At 53.6% G+C, this 21,206-nt stretch overlaps 1 protein-coding gene across 1 annotated transcript; it reads right to left on the reverse strand.

The window, feature by feature from the left end:
- Positions 1–87: 87 nt before the first annotated feature.
- Positions 88–11,603, reverse strand: TMEM61 (transmembrane protein 61; the record flags this gene model as incomplete). The annotated part of the gene is made up of 3 exons (XM_081086064.1): positions 88–498; positions 6,485–6,834; positions 11,589–11,603. The coding sequence occupies 3 exons, from the start codon at positions 11,601–11,603 to the stop codon at positions 234–236; spliced, it is 630 nt and encodes a 209-aa protein (XP_080942190.1). The 3' UTR covers positions 88–233.
- Between the last annotated feature and the right edge of the window lie 9,603 nt (positions 11,604–21,206).

The raw sequence follows: 21,206 nt of genomic DNA on the forward strand, positions 1-21,206 counted from the left end.
CCGGGCCCCCGAGACTGCAGCCCCACACACATCACATGGGGCAGAAGAACCACCAGCGGGGCCCAGGCAGCCCATAGAGTCGGGAGAGATAATGAAATGGATTTACTTTAAGCCTCTTGTTACACAGCAACAGACGAATAAAACAGCACGGAGAGGCAAGCGTCCATGGAGCGCCTGCTGTGAGCCAGGCACCGTGCCAGACACCAGACGCAGCTCATGCATTGTCTCTGCACTCAGGGCCTGCGAGGGGCCTTTCCCTTCCTCCCACTGTGGTCTGAACCAGCTGGTACTGTCTCTCCAGGGATGACAGCAGCAGCAGGGATGACGCTCTTGTAGCTGGGCGGAGGCGAGGCGGGCTGGCCCCCAAGCAGGGCAGCCCCGGAGGCGCTGCACGGCAGGTCGTCCTCCGTGGGGTACGCAGGTGGTGCCAGGGGGCCCTCAACCAGTGGGCAGTGCATGGCCTCTTCATAAGTGGGGATGGCAACCAGCTCTGGGGTCCTGGAGGGACAGGAGAACAGAGGCTGTTAGCAGGGGCAGGAGCAAAGCCACTGCGTGCCAGGGAGAGAGACGGAGGGCCCTACCTTGGGCCAATTTCTTTGCGAGTCCCCCGGGACCCCATGGACACACCTGGAGCTTGGCATGAGCTGCTCTGCCAACCTCAGCTGTCCATCCCACCCACCCTGCCTCCCCCACGTGCTCACCAGGCCTCTGCAGCTCTCGGTAGGGAGAATCCTCACCCGCCTCACCCTTCCCTGCTGCTCGTCCCCACTTGCCCCGGGACTCCTCCGGAAAGCTTTCCTGACTGCTAGCTCCCCCAGCAATGCTCCCATAGTGCTCTGGGCGCCCACAGTGCTCTCCTGCCCCCACACAGACGCCACCTGGTTATCCTCTAGGGCAGGGACTGACTTTGAGGGTCATGGAGCTAAGGGCAGATGCCTGGGGGTGTTTGTTGAAAGACTGAGTGATAGTCCACAGGCAGAAGGGCTCCTGGCTTACTGTCATAGCTCTTTTTTTAAACATACTTTTATTGATTTCAGAGAGGAAGGGAGAGGGAGAGAGAGAGAGAGAAACATCAATGATGAGAGAGAAATATCAATCAGCTGCCTCCTGCACGCCCCCTACTGGGGATCAAGCCCACAACCCGGGCATATGTCCTGACTGGGAATCAAACCAGTGACCTCTTGGTTTCTGGGTCGCCGCTCAACCACTGAGCCACACCCGATCGGCTGTCATATCTCTCACAAGAGCCAGAGCTGTGGATGCTCAGAGCAGGATGGGAGACCTCAGCTCTCGTGCCCGCCTGGACGCCTGAGGCCCTGATGTGGTCCGTGCGCCGAGGGAGTACCTCTGCTTGGCCACCCCGGAGATACAGTCAGCCACGCCGGTCCGAGCAGCCTGGCTTTCCTGAGACCGGCCTCCAATCCCTGAAATGACCCACCGGGCAGGGACGAGAGGCAGAGACCGAGTCCCAAGGCTCCTCCAACCAGGCTCTGCAGCTGGATTCCAAGAACAGACCCCCAGCCACACAAGTGCCGATGGGAATGAACCAGCCCTCAGAGGGCCCCAGTGGGTCACCTCTGGGGAGTCCCTTTCCCTTCCCCCCTGAGGACTATGGAGGCGGGGTGGGGGGGTGGGGGGGAGTGTCAATGATCCTAGGCCTGCGTCTGCTTTGGGGACGATACTGTCAGATACAGGGGCTGACTAGGTGATCCTGAAAGTCCCTTCCCACCTCAGTCACTCGAGGCCTGGCTGTGAGTCTGGGCACTGGCTGGTTCAACTCCCTGTTCTGACACATTCCTGGTGGGCCACCAGGGTCAGTAACTCCATTAATCTGGGCCTCAGTTTCCCCTCCGTAAATGGGGACAGTAATGGCCCCTCTCCCACAGAACCGCTTGGCACATGCTCTGTAAATGGCCGCCAGCCACCAAGTCTCAAAGGTCTCCTTGAGGAAGGGGTATGGGGAGCAAAGCTCACCCCAGATCTCCCGCAGGAAGGCTGTCACTCGCCCAGGGTCACCAGTTTGCAGCGGGTGCGGAAGCCGTTCAGTCCACACAGTGGACCTGCCTATCTAGACAAAGGAGTGGCCGATGGCAGAGGCTGGCCCAGAGGACAGAAGAGGAAGTGGAGGGGACTTCGCTCCAGGGGTTAGGAGGTTCCAAGCTGGGACCTGCGAATGCCCCTCATGTGAGCACCCATCACCCGCTGGGGACATGGCGTGTCTCTGGGCAACGTGTCTTCTCAGCCCAAGCCCAATGCAGCCCTCAGAGTGGCCCACGGGGAGGCAGGCTTGCTGCTCCAGCCACAGACAGGCCATGAAGCAGGCAGTGTGATGGAGGGCCCAGCCGGGAGGCAAAGCTGGGATTCCCCATCCAGTGCTCTTCCAAACTTCTCACAGACCCTCCTCCTCTGAGCCAGCCCGGGAGCCTCGCAGCAGAGGAAGCGAATAAGAGACCTCATCCTTCTCTGCACTCTGAGCATCCTTTGCAGGTGAGGGTAGGCGAAGATCATTGCTCCTGGAGGCAGGCAAGCCAGGTTCTATTGCTGTGTGACCTAGGCTGTGTTCACAACCCTCTCTGAGCCTCTTTCTCCTTATCTGTAAAATGGGGGGGACGATTTTCATTTTACAGATTCAAGGCAGAGAAAAATGGACAAAGCTTTGACAACACTCAGAAAAAATGGAGGTAAGAAGGCTTCCAGCGCCCCACCTCTCCTGCCTTGGTCACTTCTCAGCCACACCTCTGCCGCGCCCCAATTCTCCAAGCCTGAGGACATGACACAGGCATTGGGTATGTGTGGGGCCACCCCAGCAGCTAACCGTGGGCAGGGAAGGGCATAGGTGAGGTGAACCTGCAGCAGGAAGTATGCTTAGAGGGCAGACTGGAGTGGCCCTCATGCCACCCACTGGGCCAGCTGGGCCCACCCAAGGCCAAGTGTCCATGCGGGGTGGCCATAGCACACACTGCGGAGGAGGCTCTGTCCATGGTGCTCTGGATGTGGCACCCTGCAGGGGCGTGGGGCTGGCTGCCACTAGGGTCCCATGCACAGGGAGCTCCACGGGGCTGGGCTCACCACTCTCTGGAGTCTGGTTGGGGCCAAAGACCTGGCCTGGCGCCAGGTCCCCGCCCTCAGCTGAGTCAGGCAAACATGGTAGGAAAAGAGATGAAATACTACCTGCCGGGCACTTACGCCCTCTAATCTATTTCACATTCATGACAACCCTGGGTGGTAACATCTCTCAGCCATTGCACAGATAAGTGAAAGTCACACATCAACCGGACAGCAAAGCCCCAGCTCTGTCTGGCTGCAAAACTCAGCCAACTCCATCTATCACACCTCTCCCCACCCAGCGCCTAATCTCTCCAAACCTCAGCTTTCTCATTTGTAAAATGGGCCTAATCCTTACACTTACCTCATAAGCTGCTCCACTTATGAGCAGTTAAGACTCAAATCAGTTAGTGGGCACAGCATCCACTGTAAACTATAAAGCATCCTAATGGCAGCAAAAGGTAATGTGTGCACGAACTTGAAAGTGTACACACTTCCCCACTTGTCATCTCCTCTGAACCTACCACACTCCTAGGGAAAAGGTCTGCTGCCCGCAGCTGACAGATGAGGAATTAGACACAGCTCGGAGAGTCTAAGTAACATGCCCAAGGACACACAGCTTGTCAAAGAAAAGGGCAGAGACTGCAACCCTCCTGTCTGAATAGGACCAAGGGTTCTCTGCTGTGCTCACTGAGGGGGGTGGCCCTGGGGTGCATCCTGTCTAGCCACCCTAGTTAGGGGCTAACACGTAAGATGGGCACCCCCAGAGGGCAGGAGTTTTATCTGTTTTGTCCCGTGTGGCGTTTTCAGTGCCCTGCATAGGGCCCACCACACAGTACTCGGTAAATATTGTTAAATGTGTGAAATAACAAGTAGAAAAATAAATGGAGAATGAGGTCCAAGAGAGGAAAAAACCTGGCTAAGCCATGAGCCCAGAAGGCCTCTCTGACCTGGGTTTATCTTCAGAGAGTGAGGTGCCTGGGACAGGAGCCATAGGGTGACCTCCCGCTGGGGGCCAGATGCTGGCCTCCCAGGTGGCAGGGCATGAACAACAGCAGCTCCCTGACCTCCAGCCACCCAGTTCTGAATCTAAGACGGGTCTCCAACCTGGAGCACTCCGCGGCCTCCTGGGAGGGCCTCCTCCCTGGCCCGGCTGGGAGTGAAGGCCGGGTGGCCGCACCTGCAGCTGTGGCCCGGGCCCTGTTGGGCCAACATGGCTGTGTGTACAGACAACATCCACCCCTACACTCAGGCCACCCTGGGTGGGGAGGGCCAGGCTCCGGGCCAGAGGGCCCTGAGGCCTTGCCTGGTTCCAGCTGACCACTAACTTGTGGTGTGACCAGTCACCGGTCTCTCTGCAACCAGGTTCTCATCCAAAAAGTGAAGAGTTTGGCTGGAGAGCTCCCGAGGCCCTGCCCGTCTAACAGTCAGGTCAAACCAAGGCCCAGCCATTGGACTAAGTGGCCCTGTTAAATACTCCATTGTCTCTGACCTCAAGGATTCACAAGCCAGCAGTGGGAAGAATCTGTTACATTCCTTAACTCAGCATGCATTCCCCCCCACCCCCACCCCTTTTTAAATATATTTGTATTGATTTCAGAGAGGAAGGGAGAGGAAGAGAGAGAGATGGAAATATCAATGATGAGAGAGAATCATTGACCAGCTACCTCCTGCACGCCTCACACTGGGGATTGGGCCTGCAACCCGGGGATATGCCCTGACTGGGAATCAAACCGTGACCTCCTGATTCATAGGTCGACGCTCAACCACTGAGCCTTGTCGGCCGGACAGGGCACCAGTTCTTACTTTGCAGGGGAAAGAGGGCTGGAGAAGATGTACGCAGGCCCCTGACATGTACACCCAATACTTGGTCGAATGAATAAATACATAATAAGTGCAGGCATAATTCACTTACTCAACCAGGCAAACATTGGCTCTTGGTATTGGTGATATAAAGCACAGATATACATACAGAACATAAACACATCTATATGTATAAAAGCCTAAGCGACTTAACAACTGGAATGACCGGTTGACCAGTCGCTATGACACGCACTGACCACCAGGGAGCAGACGCTCAACACAGGAGCTGCCCCTTGGTGGTCAGTGCGCTCCCACAGCCAACCTCTCTCTCTCCCCGCCTCCCCTGTCCGCCAACCTCCCACAGTCCCTCCCCGCTGCCAGACGGCCCCCCTGATAGGCCTCAATCACCAGCCAGGCTGAGTGACCCCACCCATGCACGAATTTGTGCACCGGGCCTCTAGTATATAATGTAACTGTGGTATTTAAACTTCACAGGGGAGGATTGAGAAAAGAATGCCTCAAGAGTCTCCTAAGAGGGAGTAAAAATGAAAATGAAGCTTGAGAAATGTTGTCTAGTGCAAGATTTTTGTCTCTGCCCACCCCCACCCTCCCCTGAGCCTTTGTACATGCTCTTCTGCCTGCCTAACCTGCCTCTCGCCACCTTAGCCTCTTGAGGAAAAGTTGACATTTACTGTGCACCTACTGTACGCCAGGCACTGGGCTAAGTTCTACGTACACATCATCTCATTTAATTCTCCCTGTGTCCCCTGAGCTAGGGAATGGGTAACAGCACAGACTCTGGGTCCAAGTCCTGGCCCTGACAGACACTATCTGGGTGTCCTTGGGCAAGTTACTTACTAGTAACATCGTGGTGCCCCCGTTTCCCATCTATAAATGGAGTAAATAACTGTACCTACTTCAGAGGAGTGCTATAAGGATTAAAAGAGTAAATACATGAATAGCACATAGAACAGTGTCTGGCCCATGTCAATACTATACAGGTGTTTGCTATTATTGCTGCTGTTATTATTCCTGTTTTATTTCAGATGAGGTTGAGGCTCAGTGGGGTTGCATGATCTACTTAAAGTCCTACTGCTAGTTAGTACAGTGGTCGGCAAACTGCGGCTCGCGAGCCACATGCGGCTCTTTGGCCCCTTGAGTGTGGCCACGAAGTTTCAGTCGCACTATATGTGCACGCCCGCACATGGTATTTTGTGGAAGAGCCACACTCGAGGGGCTGCAGTTTGCTGACCACTGAGTTAGTAGAACCAGGAGAGGGTCCCAGTCAGTCTGACGCCTGCGCCTGGGCTCTTAACCACTGTGCTACTCTGCCCCATACCATGCTGAGCTCAGCTTTCCACTCTTCCAGGAAGCCTTCCTGGATTTCCCCATATCTCCACAGGACTGCGTCTATGCCTCTCTCACAGCTCTAACTACTCCGTGGGGAGCCACTCTACCTCTGTCATGGGGCTTTAAACTCTTCCAGGACTGTGCTGATCAGCCTTCAAGTCCCCAAGGCATAGACAAAGCCTGGTCCTGAGGAGGAACCCCATGAGAGTTTGCTGAGCAAATGCATGTGACAGAATGGTGCCCCACCGATGGCCCCAACCTTTGGCCCCCACCATTCCCCGCTAACCTGCAGCTCTCCTTCTCCAACGGCTCCACAGTGAGGTAGTACAGGTCTCTGGAGAGGTGATATGGGTCACTTCTGGGTGACCCCCAGGCACTGGCCTTGATGGACCACAGCAGGCCAAGGAGCAGCAGCAAGCCGCCTGCCCCAAAGCAGATGAAGCTGATGGACCTGAGCAGGGACCTGGGGGCCTCAGGCGCAGGGTACCCAGTGGGTGGGGCCGGCTGGCTGGGTTGAACACCCTTATCCCCTTCACTCCACCACGCGAAGCAGAGCGTCCCGGCGATCAGAAACACTGTGCCGCTGACCGACACACAGTAGCGGAGGGTGGAGGCCACTCGGCCCCTGTCACAGTTCTGGACATGCAGAAAGAAAGAGGAGAAACGGGCATGTAAGCAGCCTGCCAAGTGCTGGGAACCTGGGTTTTAGTTCTCCTCCACCTGAGGTCACTGGGCCGCCTTGGAGAGGTCATTGGGGTTCTCTGTGCCTCAGCGTCCTCATCCGTGTAAGGGAGATGATGCTCCTAACTTTGCGGGGCTGTTCTGAAGGTCACAGTGAATGTGTCTGAAGTTGCTAGCACCACGCCTGGGATCGAGCAGGAGTTCAGTAAGCGTGACGCTGTTTGCTCTGGGCCCCTCCAGGCCTCAGAGGCCTCATCTGCCCAGTGGGTATAAGACTCCACAGGCTGGGAGGGAGAAGAGGAACACCCCTGGGCTCCATCAGGCCTGCCAGGACCGGGCTGGCTGGCTACACGTGCCTCACTTCACCCAGTCACAATCCCCAGAGGTCGACAGTGTCGCCTCCACCTGACAGAGGAAGACACGCACTGCAGGACAGGAAAGGAGCGAGCGCGAAGGAGGGCGCTGAGACGTCTGGAGGTAAAATGCATGATCTGACGCAAAATTGTGCACAAAACTGCCCACTGTGGCCTTATTTATAATGATCCTAATTTGGAAAGAGCCAAAATGTCCAACTCTAGGGAAATGGTGAGTAAACCATGGCACAACCTCTAGATCAGCGGTTCTCAACCTTGGGTTGCGACCCTTTTGGCGATCGAATGACCCTTTCATAGGGGTTGCCTAAGACCATCCTGCATATCAGGTATTTACATTACCATTCATAACAGTAGCAACATTACAGTTATGAAGTAGCAACGAAAATAATTTTATGGTTGGGTCACAACATGAGCATCTGTATTTAAAGGGCCAGAAGGTTGCGAACCACTGCTCTAGATGGACTACTAATGACTTATTTTAAAAAATCAAGCTCAGCACAAATGTTTAACAACAGGAGGGAAATGTTTTTGAGATCTTACTTTTTTCAACTAATTACCCAAATAGTGTTATCTCAACTAGGTAAAGAAAAAATGCACAGGAAAAAAAACCACAAAAATGCACAGGAAAAAAAAACACTGGGGCTAAGCTAAAACATGCGTCTGTGTGGTCCCCAAAGGCATTGTACATGCTGTTCTCTTCCTGGTAACTGCCCATTATCTCCCCTCAAGGCTCAGCTCAGCCCCACCCAAGAAACCTTTGCCGGTGACACTTTAAATACCCAATCCCCTGGGCCTTATTGGGCCACAGTTCTTACCTGCCCGTGATTAACTTCTCCTTCGCTGTCCACATTGGCCCTGTTCACTGCTCCATCCCCCAACGCCTAGCACATAATAGCTGCTAAATAAAGATTTGTTGAAGAAATTCCCTTAAACGAGGGGGAATGTGTTGCTGGCCAAATATTTGTTGTGTGAAAAGCCTGCTCACAGCTGGAAGAGCTGGGTGAGGGAGGACAGAGGATCCCAGCTGCTTCAGCACCCAGCCATGAAGCAGAGGCCTGGCTCTGGTCCCCACACTGCCGCTCACCGGCTGCGCCCTGGGCTGAGCCTCTCCACTGCTCTGGGCCTGCTGCCTCATCTGTACAAGGAGCAGGTGCTCCAGAAGGCTGCGAGGAGAACTCCCCTCCCAAAAGCTGAGTCAGAGAAGCAGAGAACTCACAGACCTCAGAGAGACTTCAATGGCCAGAAACACCTTCCAAATGGGAGTTTACCCAGCCTGACATGGTACATCAGACAATGCCCTGGGGGGCAGCTACCCCAAGGCATGCTCCTGGGGGAGCAGAGGGGTGTGCACAATGTTCAAGATACAGTAGGTAAAGCTTCAGCTTTCAAAAGGGCCTGTTCCCACCAGAGGGGTGGAGGGAGGGGGGGTTAGGGGAAGGGGCTTGAGGAGTGCAAACTTCCTGTTACTACATAGGGAATAGAGTCAATAACATCGTAATAAACTATGTGCAGTGGCAGATGGTTACTAGCTATTGTGGTGATCACTCTGTAAGGTAGGTAAATGTTGAATAACGATTTTGTATACCTGAAACTAATGTAATACTGTATGTCAATTATAGTAGAAAATAAATTAATTTTTTTTTAAAGAGTATGTACCAAAATGTGTTTTAAAATGTGTGTGTGGTGCCCTGGCCGTGTGGCTCAGTTGGCTGGAGCCCCCAAGGCTGCAGGCTTGATTCCCAATCAGGGCACATACGTAGGTTGAGGGTTCACTCCCTGGTCAGGGTGCATACAGGAGGCAAGCGATCAATGTTTCTCTCTCACATTGGTACCTCTCTTTCTCTTTCTCATCAATTAAAAAAATAATTAATAAATGATATTAAATTGTGTGGGGTTAAGAAATAAATCCACCCATGTTATCAAAAAGAAAGTGTGTGTGGTCCAGCCGATGTGGCCCAGTGGCTGAGTGTCGACCTATGAACCAGGAGGTCACAGTTTGATTCCTGGTCAGGGCACATGCCTGGGTTTCGGGCTCAGTCCCCAGTGGAGGTGGGTGTGCAGGAGGCAGCTGGTCAATGATTCTTTCTCGTCATTGATGTTTCTATGTCTCTCTCCCTGTCCCTTCCTCTGTGAAATCAATAAAAAAATATATTTTTTAAAGTGTGTGGGTGTATGAGTGTGCATGCACATGTAGGAGACAGAATCTATACTTGTAACGAGAGAATCTATAATATACCCCAATCCCCCTGGGCCATTTGCAAATTACCTGCAGTTCTCTGCCTGTGGATCTGTCTTTGGGGCAACTGCCTCCTGCCTCCAGCTCGGGCATTTTCATGGGGGAAGAAAAGAACCTGACTACCCTCCCCACAAAGTCAGACAGCAAGTAGAGGTTGTCGAGTAGAATAGGGAAACTGAGGCAGATAGCTGCATGAACTGGCCGAGCAATTTACAGCCAGATACAAAAGGTCACCTCCTTAGAGAAAGTGTGTAGGCCTCAGTAGTACAGTGGGGCCTTGACTTACGAGTTTAATTCGTTCCGAGACCGAGCTCGTTATGGAGCTCGTTAACTCAAATTACTCTGCCAATTCAATGCAAAAAACCGGCAGAGAGACAGCTGGTATCTCAAAAAACTCGTTAGTTGGGACACTCGTAAGTCAAGGCCCCACTGTATTTCAGCTCCAGGCCCAGAAAAACAGCAGTGTTTGGTGGGCAACTCCCGGACCAGCTGTAATGACTAATGACCCGGCCCTGGTGCTGACCAATCAGTAGAGACCACAACCCTAGAAGGTCGTGGAAAAGCTGATGAGTATTTTATTGAAATCTCCTCTAAGACAGCCCCTAAATTCGCCGCCTTTAAAAACCCTCAAAACAAAGGACCCAGCGGTGCTCCCCTCCCTGGAGTAAGCTCTCGCCTTTCCCTTTCCTCTTCTTCCCCTGTAGGAGTGCATCTCCTAACTTCTAAGGGTCCCCATGAGATTTGCAACCTGTCTCCAGGCCCCATTTTCTCGGACTTTCCAGTGAGCAACAGCAGCACCGCCCAGGCTCTCCTGTGGCTTCTTCCATCCTAAGCCCTTCCGTGTTTCCCTGAACCCAGCTCTCATAAAGGACTCTCAAACACCTGGACTCTGGTTGCGAAATCTTTCCTGCACAAGGTCAAGAACCCACACACTGCCCGGCTAGTGTAGCTCAGTGGTTGAGCATCGACCTATGAATCAGGAGGTCATGGTTCGATTCCGGGTCAGGGCACATACCCAAGTTGCAGGCTCTATCCCCAATAGTGGGCATGCAGGAAGCAGCTGATCAATGATGAGTGATTCTCATCATTAATGGTTTTTTCTCTCTCCCTATCCTTTCCTCACTGAAATCAATAAAAATGTATTTAAAAAAAAAACAAACCCACACACACTGCTGGCCAGCCCTAGGCAGACCCGCTAGGGCCCGGTAACAACCTCTCACACTTGTGTAGATGGTACCTTGATGGGGGAGGAAGAAAGAACTCCCTGCCTGGAGGGGAATAGCCCCAACCCCAGAGAGGCCCTGATCCCGGCACTCGGCCTGCCAGGCAGGCGCCCTCGCTCACCTCCCTTTCCCTCACCCTCCCACACACAAACACATCCCAGCTCCTGCCACCTGGGGGCCTCTACACCTGTTGCTCTCCCAGACTGGGGAGCCCTCTGTCCCCATCCAGGGCCCTCATTCCACAGCCCCTCCCCTTCAAGACCCAGCCCAACACCTCATCTTCCCCGAAGTCTCCCGGCTGCTGCCACCCTCGCCTCCCACCAGCCAGAGGGGGCCTTTCCTTGCATCTGATGGATGGCCCCGCTGACTATGGCCATTCTATCTGTCCGCTCTGCGACCTTGATCAGGCAGCTCAACGTCTCTGAGCTCAAATTCCTACCTCCCGGGGAGGAGGAGTAAGTTGTGAAGATGAGGTGGCAAGATGGCAAGCTGTATGTGAAGCACGGTGAGGCCAGGGGAGCTGGACAGAGAATGGCCCTGCTCTGATCCTGGGCGGGTTACCTCGCTTCTCCATGCCCCCCTCCCTCCCCTGTGAAATGGGCCCAATAACACCGTGCTGTCCTGCTACCAAGAAGGGAACTGTAGGTGCCAGTTTGCTGTAAAGAACTGAACCATGTCGTCTAAGCCAGAAGTGGCCCAGCCATCTCCACCTAAACCGAGGCCGCTCAGCGAGGCAGCACACGGAGGAGAGCCGAGGTGCAGACTGCCCAGCAAGGCCCCGCGGTCGGTCAGGGTGAGGGGAAGGGACCCGACGGGTTGGGCGTCAGCGGAGCCTGGATGCTCCCGAAGGAGCGGGAGCAGGAAGCTCGTACCCACCTGGGGCGCAGCCATCGCGCGCGGGCGTCAGGGGCGGTCCAGGCGCGGGGACCCGGGGGGCAGAGGCATGGTGGCTGTCGGATGGAGAGCGGCGAGCACCTGGAAGCCAGTCCCTCGGGTGTGCAGGGGGCGCCGGCCGGGAGGGGGTGGCCCTGGCGACGGTCCCGAGCCCCCCTCCCGGCGCCGCGCAGAAGCGCTAAGGTCGGGTCCGAGTCTCGTCACGGGATCTCGCCTGTCTCCCACCCGCAGCCGCGTCCGTCGGGTCGGCCGCCCCCCTGCACCCGAGCGCAGGTGCCAAGCCGGCTTCACCCGCAGGCGCGGTCCCCGGCTGCGCGCACCAGCAGCTCATCGGCTACCCCGCGGGGCTCGCCCAGGACCGGCGAGGTGACCGCCCGGCCCCGGCCCTGGCTCGGCCGACTGCGGACCTGCCCTCTGGGCTCGGGCTCTGGGCGGGGCCCGCCGCACGTTTCCTGGGATCCGCGTCCGTGCGGGCCGCCGGGGCTGGCGGAGACTCCGGGACCAGCTCCTGCGACTCCGGGGCGGCTCCCGGTGCCGCCCCGCCCGGCCTTAAAGCGAAAGCGCGAGTGGGGCTGGCGAGGGTTACGGCTTTCCTGCACCCGGAGCGCCGAGGCCGCTGTTACCCGGAACCACCTGGAACAGCAGGGAATCGTCTGGCCTCGGGGCTGTCCTGCCCCCACTACGTACCACCGCCCCCCCTCCCGGGGGAGTGGGGAGAAAGGGCTTGGGAAGGAGACGGCTGCTCTGAGAGCCACCGATGCCCAGCCAGAGAGGGATCTAGGATTCCGGAGCTCCCCGCCTCCCCCCTTCTCACTCCCACTTTACAGCAAGGGAGACTGCGACCCAACGCGGGAAAGTCGCAGGCCTACGTGCTCTACCGAAAACTACGTTTAGGCAACTGGCTTAACTGGATTTTTCTTCTCCCTGAGGTCAGTCTGAGAGCCGGCGCTAAGGGAGACCCGCAAGACCTCACCTGGAGGAAGTCAGTCTCAGAAATAAAGGCCCGCGTGTGGTGCTTCCCTTGCTCCTGCCCAAGCTCCTGGGAGAATGGGGCTTGAGAGCAGGCGCCTGATGGGAGACCTCCCCTCTCTGAACCTTCCTCCTGTGTAAAAGGAGGCCTGAGATTCAGATCTGTGAGGGTGGGCCCGCCGGCTCAGCGTTTGAGCGGTGATCTATGAACCAGGAGGTTACGTTCCATCAGGGCACATGCCCCGTTGCAGGTTCGATCCCCAATGTGGGGTGTTCAGGAGGCAGCCAATCAATGATTCTCTCTCATCGTTGATGTTTCCATTTCTCTCTTCCTCTCTGAAATGAATAAAAAATATATCTATTTTAAAAACTGTGAGGACTGAATGAGTTAAGCACTTAAGGTTAAGCACTGGGCATCTAGCAAGTGCAGGGTAACAGCAGTTTTTGTGGGCTGGTTTTTGGGGTGTCTGGAGGGAGGACCAGCTGTGCGTGTGTGTGTGCATGCGTGCGTGTGTGTGCATTCTTCTATGGGAGGACACTGGAGTTATCTTAGAAAGGTGGGAATGGGGCAGAGCATCCAGGCTGGAGGAGTAGCAGGTGCAAAGCCTGAACAAAGTCACAGGCTGCTTAAACCTTGACAAGTTCATGTGGGTCAGAGGGAGCTGATTCCCAGGCCAGCCTAGGTCTGTCTGGGTTTTTGGTTTTGTCTTTTCCTGCTGCTCTAATAAGGCAGGGACAGGGCAGGGCCTGAGTCCCCTCACCCATGCCAGGGAGTCCCCACAGAGCTGGCAGGGTGCACTCTCAAATTACAATGGCTCTATTTGAGAGTCTCCTTAGTCAGTGGTGACCTCCCTCAGAGCATGGACTGGGTGTGACTTGGCTCAAGACCCAGCCAGACCCAGCAGGGCCAGGGTCACTGGGACTAGGTCCCGATTGGAACCTAGGGATCTGGCTCGTTCTCCTGGCTCCGTCTTCCTCTTCCCCACCTTTTGTGTGTGTGTGGGGGGGGGGGGGGCTCTCTGGGGAGCCCCACGGGCTTGGATATACTGCAGACCCTTTCTGAACAAGCAGCCTCAGATATTCCCTGGCACCAGGTTGGAGACTCAGAGGAGAAAATTGTCACCAGCTTTTGCTTCTAGGGGGTGCACCCACTTGTTACAAACATCACCAGCCAGCTGGTTTTCATTTTTTAAAATAATTTTATTTTTCAATTACAGTTGATGTACAATATTATATTTGTTTTTCTTGTAAATTATCACTCAGTGAAATCATTGAGGCTGGGAGACAAGTGCCTTGCCCAGAGTCGCACAGTCAATACGTAAGGAGTAGGGAGTCGGGTGGGGAGAGGAGGTGTCAAAAACCATGTCGTTTTGAATCTTCCAGACCCTTATCAGAATATCCCCCTTCACAGTCTGTGAAGAACAGTTGCCAGCCCTGTAAAGAGAGAAAAACATTTCCCTAAATGCAGCCTCATCTGCACAAGCTCTGCCCACCCTCCTGCCCCACCTCCCCACCCTCTCGGGCCCACGGCCACATGTGGAGAAGCAATAAGCACTGGTATCAGGCCTCTAATGGTTGTTATGAGGGTTAACTGAGTTATTATACAATGTGCTTAGCAACAGTGATCAGCTTATAGTAAGTACTTAGTAATATTGGCTATTATTATTATTATATCTGTAAGTGGAAGAGAAGCAATGAGAGAAACCATGATCTTCCTGGCAGAGCATCCCCCCCCCCCCCCCCCCCCCCGCCTCCAGGACAGGGATCCAGCATCCTTTTGCAGGACCACATCCTAGAGACAACCAATTACTGTAACATGGTGATATAACTTTTTCTAAGGGTACACATTTTACAAAAATCTGGTCATATATGGCATGCCCTTTGTAATAGTTTTTATTTTCATTTCGCGGAATTCATCATGAACATCTTCCCATATCTCACTGCATTCTAGTTATTCACTTACATGTCTGGCTCCTCTATAGACAGCACCTTGAGGGCACATATGGACATCTCATGTCCTTCATGTCCTCCCCCCCCTCCCCACCCTCACTGTGCCATCTCAAAGCTGGCACGTAGTAGGACCACCATGAATATAAGTCGTGAACAGCATGGGATATACAATAGCGGTGGGTGGTTTTGTCCCCTGCCCAAGAGCACAGTTCATTCCCATAGGGAGGGAAGAAGACTCAGGGAGTGAGGGCATCTCAAGGTCTGCCAGCTCTTCAGCCAAGGCTGGTCAAGATCTAGGGTGGGAATATCTTTAAAGAGAAGTTGGGGTGCTTCACTGGGATGGAAAAAGTTTAGTTACATCAGAAAGCAGGTCTAATTAAGCAAGTTTATTCTAGCCTATATAATAAAAGGGTAATATGCAAATTGACCCTAACAGCAGAATGACCAGAACGACCGCTGGACCAGTCACTATGAGGCGTACTGACCATTTCTTGGTCCATTCACCCAGCTGTCAGGCACTGATCACCCAATGGCGAATGGGGGACCAGGAGTGGGTGGCAGCGGGGGGTGGGGCCAGCTGCAGGCAACTGGGGAAGATGGCCCTGATTGCAGGCCAAGCCTAGGGATCATACCCGCACATGAATTTCATGCTCCAGGCCTCTAGTCTATACTAATAAAAGGGTAATATGCTAATTAGATGACATCTTCTGCACATCTTCCGGACATTCTTCCAGACAAAGCTACGGTGGCAGGGGCCAAGGCAGAGGCAGTTAAGGCCAATCAGGCCGGCAGTGGGGAGCAGTTAGGGGGCGATCAGGCTGGTGGGGGAGCAATTAGGGGGCAATCAGGCTGGCAGCGAGGGGCGGGGGCAGTTAGGGGCGATCAGGCCAGCAGGCAGAGGGGTTAGGGGCCAGCGCTCCCGGATTGTGAGAGAGATGTCTGACTGCCGGTTTAGGCTTGATCTCTGCAGGATTGGGCCTAAACCAGCAGTTGGACATTCCCCAAGGGGTCCTGGATTGGAGAGGGTGCAGGCTGGGCTGAGGGGACCGCCCCCCCCCCCTGCACAAATTTCATGCACCAGGCCTCTAATATATATATATATCCTATCTAATAAAAGAGAAACATGGTAATTAGCCGTACATCTGCTACCCTTGCCATTGGCAAATCAGGGAGATATGCAAATTAACTGCCAGCCAAGATGGTGGCCGGCAGCCAGGCAGCTTGAAGCTAACATGAGGCTTGCTTGCTTCAGTGACAGAGGAAACCAACGTTCCCTGCCTGCCTTGCCAGCCTCTGAGCTTGCAGTTTGAAACATTGTTACAAATATAGACGCTAAACAAAACCCCAGAAACCTGCTTTCAGCCAGTGGTATCTCAGAGCTGGAGTTGATACAGAGTTTCGATTATAGAACCCAAACAAACCAGATACCTGCTTTCAGCAGCAGAGGCCTCAGAGCTGGAGCCAGAGCTAAAGCTGGCCCAGAATAAAAAAAAAAGAAAAAAAGGAGCAGTTGGGAGCTTCAGTCACCTGCCAGCCTGAAAACAGCCCTCAGCCCCTCACCCAGACTGGCCAAGCACCCCAGTGGGGACCCCCACCCTGAAGGGTGTGTGACCAGCTGCAAACAGCCATCATCCCCTCACCCAGGCTGGCCAGGCTCCCAAGTGGGGACCCCCACTTTGATCCAGGACACTCTTCAGGGCAAACCAGCCGGCCCCCACCCGTGCACCAGGCCTCTATCCTATATAGTAAAAGTGCATTATGCCTCCCGGCACCAGGATCAGCATGACAGGGGGCAGCGCCCAAACCCCCTGATCACCCTGCGGCTCTGTGTGTGACGGGGCGGGGCCACAACCTCCCTATCCGCCCTGCTCTGTTCGTGACAGGGAAAGGCGTCCCAACCCCCTGATCAGCCCTGCTCTGTGCCTGATAGGGGGGAGCTCCCCAACCCCCTGATCACCCTGCGGCTCTGTGTGTGACAGGGTGCAGCGCTCCAACCCCCCCACACCCCCCGACAGGCCCTGCTCTGTGTGTGACAGGGTGCCGCACCCCAACCCCCCCCCCATGGGCCCTGCTCTGTGTGTGACGGGGTAGAGCCATAACCTCCCCATCGGCCCTGCCCTGAGTGTGAGAGTGGCGGCGCCCCAACCCCCTGATCGGCCCTGCTGTGTGGGTGATAGAGGGCGGTGCCCCAACCCTCCCCCGCCACGGGCCCTGCTCTTGTGGGTGGGGTAGAGCCATAACCTCCCCATCGGCCCTGCCCTGACTGTGACAGTGGCGGCGCCCCAACCCCCTGATCAGCCCTGTTCTGTGGGTGATAGAGGGTGGCGCCCCAACCCCCTGATCCGCCCTGCTCTGTGTGTGACAGGGGGCGGTGCCCCAACTCCCCTATCATCCCTGCTCTGTGCGTGACAGGGGGGAGCTCCCCAACCACCTGATCGGCCCTGCTCTGTGAGTGACAGGGGGGAGCTCCCCTACCCCCTGATTGATCCTGCTCTGTGCATGACAGAGGGTGGCGCCACAACCTCCCCATCGACCCTGCCTTGAGTGTGACAGGGGGCAGTGCCCCAACCCCCCAATCGGCCCTGCTCTGAGCCCTACCAGGGACTGCACCTAGGGATTGGGCCTGCCCTCTGCCACCCGGGAGCAGGCCTAAGCCAGCAGGTCATTATCTCTCGAGGGGTCCCAGACTGCGAGAGGGCACAGGCCGGGCTGAGGGAACCCCCCTCCCCCTCCCGAGTGCACAAATTTTTGTGCACTGGGCCTCTAGTATATATATAAAAGGCTAAGTTGACTCTCACATGCACGATACCTATAAAGCTCTTGCTGGTGCCAATCGCACATGTATGTTTCCATCTGTCATTGTTGGTTGTGAATTTGGTTGACACTTCTATTATAAAGAAAGGGCAAATAGCAATATTAAAATATCTCTTCTAATTAATGTCCTTTCGATGTGCACGAATCTGTGCACTGGGCAGTAGTATGATATAAAGAAATAAGAGACAATAACTCGGAGATTCTGGAAAGTCAGCCCTGTGTTCCCGAATGCCATAGAAAAGTCTCAGAAACTCTACCATGTCACTTCTAAACCAGACCTCCCAGCATGTCTCTGACAGAGGAGGAGCAGAGGGTGGGAGGGGCAGGAGCAGGCAGAGACCCTGGCCCCGTCCCAGCCAGTCAGAGCATGTGCCCTTTGGGTCCGTTTTTGATGCTAGAGTTCTGTGTCAGGTTTTTTTTAGGGGGATGGTATCCAGGGGCTGGAGACTAGGGGGAGAACAGGTTTGAAAACCATTGGTCTCTTTTGATTTCTGGGTTTTTGTTTGTTTGTTTTTAATATCTATATTTTTATTGATTTCAGAGAGGAAGGGAGAGGGAGAAAGAGAGAAACATCAATGATGAGAGAGAATAATTGATTGGCTGCCTCCTGCATGCCCCCCACTGGGGATCGAGCCTGCAACCTGGGCATATGGCCTGACCGGGAATCTAACCAGTGACCTCCTGGTTCCCAGGTCGATGCTCTACCGCCAAGCTACACCCGGCTGGGCTGTTTTGTTTTTAATATGTTTTTATTGATTTCAGAGAGGAAGGGAGAGGGAGAGAGAGATAGAAACATCAATGCTGAGAGAGAATCCTTGTGTGGCTGGTTCCTGCACACCCCCGACTGGGGATCGAGCCACAACCCAGGTATGTGCCCTGACTGGAAATCAAACTTTAACCTCCTGGTTCATAGTTCGATGCTCAACCACTGAGCCAGGCTGGCTGGGCTGACTTCTGTTTTTATAGGCCCAGGAAAGGAAAGTGAATTGCCTGAAGTATAACAGGCTGGCAGACTATGTCCCACAGATCAAATCTGGCTCACTGCCTGTTTTCATGTGGCCTACTCACTAGGAAGGATTTTTTACATTTTTTTAATGGTTGAAGAAAATCAGAAGAATTGTGGAGAGCGGATACAGTGTTTGGACAGGTTCAAGCCTCGGACTAATGAGAGGACACAGTCCTCTCATGGCCACATGCAAGTCCCAGCTTGGAGGGCAGAGCCCTCCCAGCACAATCATAGCCAACAGCTATAGTTGTAAGCTTGAAACTATGGTCCGAACACATGGCCCCATGTGCCTGAGTGATGTGGGCTTGATAGAGTTCAGGTGCATGTAACTGAGTAGGATGGAAACCCACGAGAATGTTGTAAACATCTTGACCACGCCCTTACTCTGCCTTGTGAAATCTGGCTATAAAATAAAGAGACGGCTTGCAGTCCGTGGCGCTGTCTCCCTCCATCAGAGAGGGCAGTGTCCCACCCAGACCCAGCTTTCATTCTCTTCTCTGTCTTTTCTCAATCCTTCACCGCCCCCAATAGGGCTCACTGAACCTGGCTGAGCTGGCGCGGCACATAAGGCGCCCAATGTGGGGCTGAGTATGCCATGGCCGTGCCAGCCCGCCACAAAGAATATTTCATAGTACATGACAATTTTACAAAATTCAAATTTTAATGTCCATAAATAACATCTTATTAGATCACAGCCAAGCTCATTTTTTACATATTACTTTTGTGTTACAATGTTAGAATTAAGGAGTTGTGACATAAACCATATAGCCCCGTGGTCGGCAAATTGCGGCTCACGAGCCACATGCGGCTTTTTGGCCCCTTGAGTGTGGCTCTTCCACAAAATGCCATGTGCGGGCGCACGTACAGTGCGATTGAAACTTCGTGGCCCATGCGCAGAAGTCGGTTTTTGGCCTGGGCGAGTCTATTTTGAAGAAGTACTGTTGATATTTAGCTCTGTTGACTAATGAGTTTGCCGACCACTGATATAGCCCATAAAGCCTAAAATCTTTGCTATCTGTGCCTTTATAGAACATGTCTGCTGATCCCTACCCTAGCCTCTCATCTCTGCCACTGACAGGCTGTGCAATCCTGGGCAAGTGGCCGCATCATCACTTGTAAAATGGTGATAAAACTTTTCTCTACAGGCGGGTGCCATATGAATTCTCTATTGCTTCATAACAAATTATCATAAACTTATTAGTTTAATATAACACCCACCATTGTCATTTGAATAACATGGGGATTAAGACTGTCGACCCTACGCCCGGTATAGTTGAAAATCCAGGAATAACTTTTGCACAGAGGTTGGGTCAGTTTAAGTGACTGTGCTGCCCCTTCTCACATCAGAACTACTGACAACGAAGGCCGCGCCTGCCTCTCCCCTCTGCCTGGCTGGCTGGCGGGGAAGGGAACTGTGTGTGTTGGTGAAGGAACGAGCTGGGTGGGACAACAGTGAAATCCAGAGTAAAAACCAAGCTGGCCCAGGTGTCCTGCAGGCTGCAAAATGCAGATTAATCAGAGTGCCATTATTGTTTGTTGTTAAAATGATTTTAACTATTGGAATGCACAGTTTTAAAATATGCAAATAAAAAGTGTTAAAACCTGAAAAAATAAGGAATAACTTTTAACTCCCCCCAAAACTTAGCCTACTGTTGACCAGAAGCCTTACCAACAACCTAAAAAGTCGATTCACACATATTTTGCGTATTATATGTATTATGTACTGTATCTTACAATAAAGTAAGCCAGAGAAACTACAATGTTCTTTAGAAAATCATAAGGAAGAAAAAATACATGTAGGGTAGTGTACTGTACTTATTGGCACCATACGTTTGTTGTCTGTTCACAAGATGAAAAAACCTGCATGTAAGGGGACCCACGCAGTTCAGACTGTGCTGTGCAAGGGTCAGCTGTGCTTATTGCCTCATAGTGCCATAGGTCAGAAATCCAGGTGGGTCAGCTGAGTTCCCTGCTTAGGGTTTCACAAGACCAAAATCAAGTCAAGGTGTGGGCTGGGCCGGCTTTTATCTAGACCAGTGGTTCTCAACCTTGGCTGCACATTAGAATCACCTGGGAATCTTTTTAAAACCCTGATTTCTGGGCCTTCTCCTCTGGAAATCCTGTTTCTTTATTACTAATGTTGTGGCCCCACCCCATAACAAAGAAACAGAATTTCCGGAGGAGGAGGCCCAGAAATCAGGATTTTAGAAAGATTCCCAGGTGATTCTAATGTGCAGCCAAGGCTGAGAACCACTGATCTAAAAGCTCTGGGGAAGTATCCTGCTTCCAGTTCATTCAGATTATTGTCAGGATTCCATTCCCGTGGTTGTAGGACTGAGGCGCCGTTTCCTTTCTGGTTGTCCCCCAGTGTCTGCTCTCAGTTCCCAGGGCCCGCTCTCAGGTGCTGGCCCATGGACCCTCCACCTCAGCAATGGAGAACCTCCCTCAAGTCAAATCTGTCTCCAGGGGTGAATCTCTCTGACGGCATTTTCTGCTATCAGTGGAAGAAAACTCTGCTTTTAGAGGGCTCCTGTGATCAGGCTAGGCCCACCTATCTCTCTGTCTTAAGGTCAGCTGATTAGTAATCTTAATTACATGGACAAAATTCCTCTTGCCATGTAACCAGAGGGCAAAGGTCATGAGGGCTATCTGAGAATTCTACCCTCCGCAGGTGCTGTGCCAGGGAAGACAGAGTATGTGTGTGTAAACACTAGCCACAGGACCATGCCCTCTGTGCCAGGGGACGTGCTGGACCCACAGGGCAGGACACATGGGGTGAATGCTCACAAAGAATTTGGAACAAGCCAGATCGTGACAAGAGCTGGCCTCTGAATGCCTGTTGTTGGGGCTACTACAGAGAA

The sequence above is a fragment of the Myotis nattereri genome, assembly GCF_964212035.1.
Source record: "Myotis nattereri genome assembly, chromosome: 3".
Taxonomy (NCBI): Eukaryota; Metazoa; Chordata; class Mammalia; order Chiroptera; family Vespertilionidae; genus Myotis; species Myotis nattereri.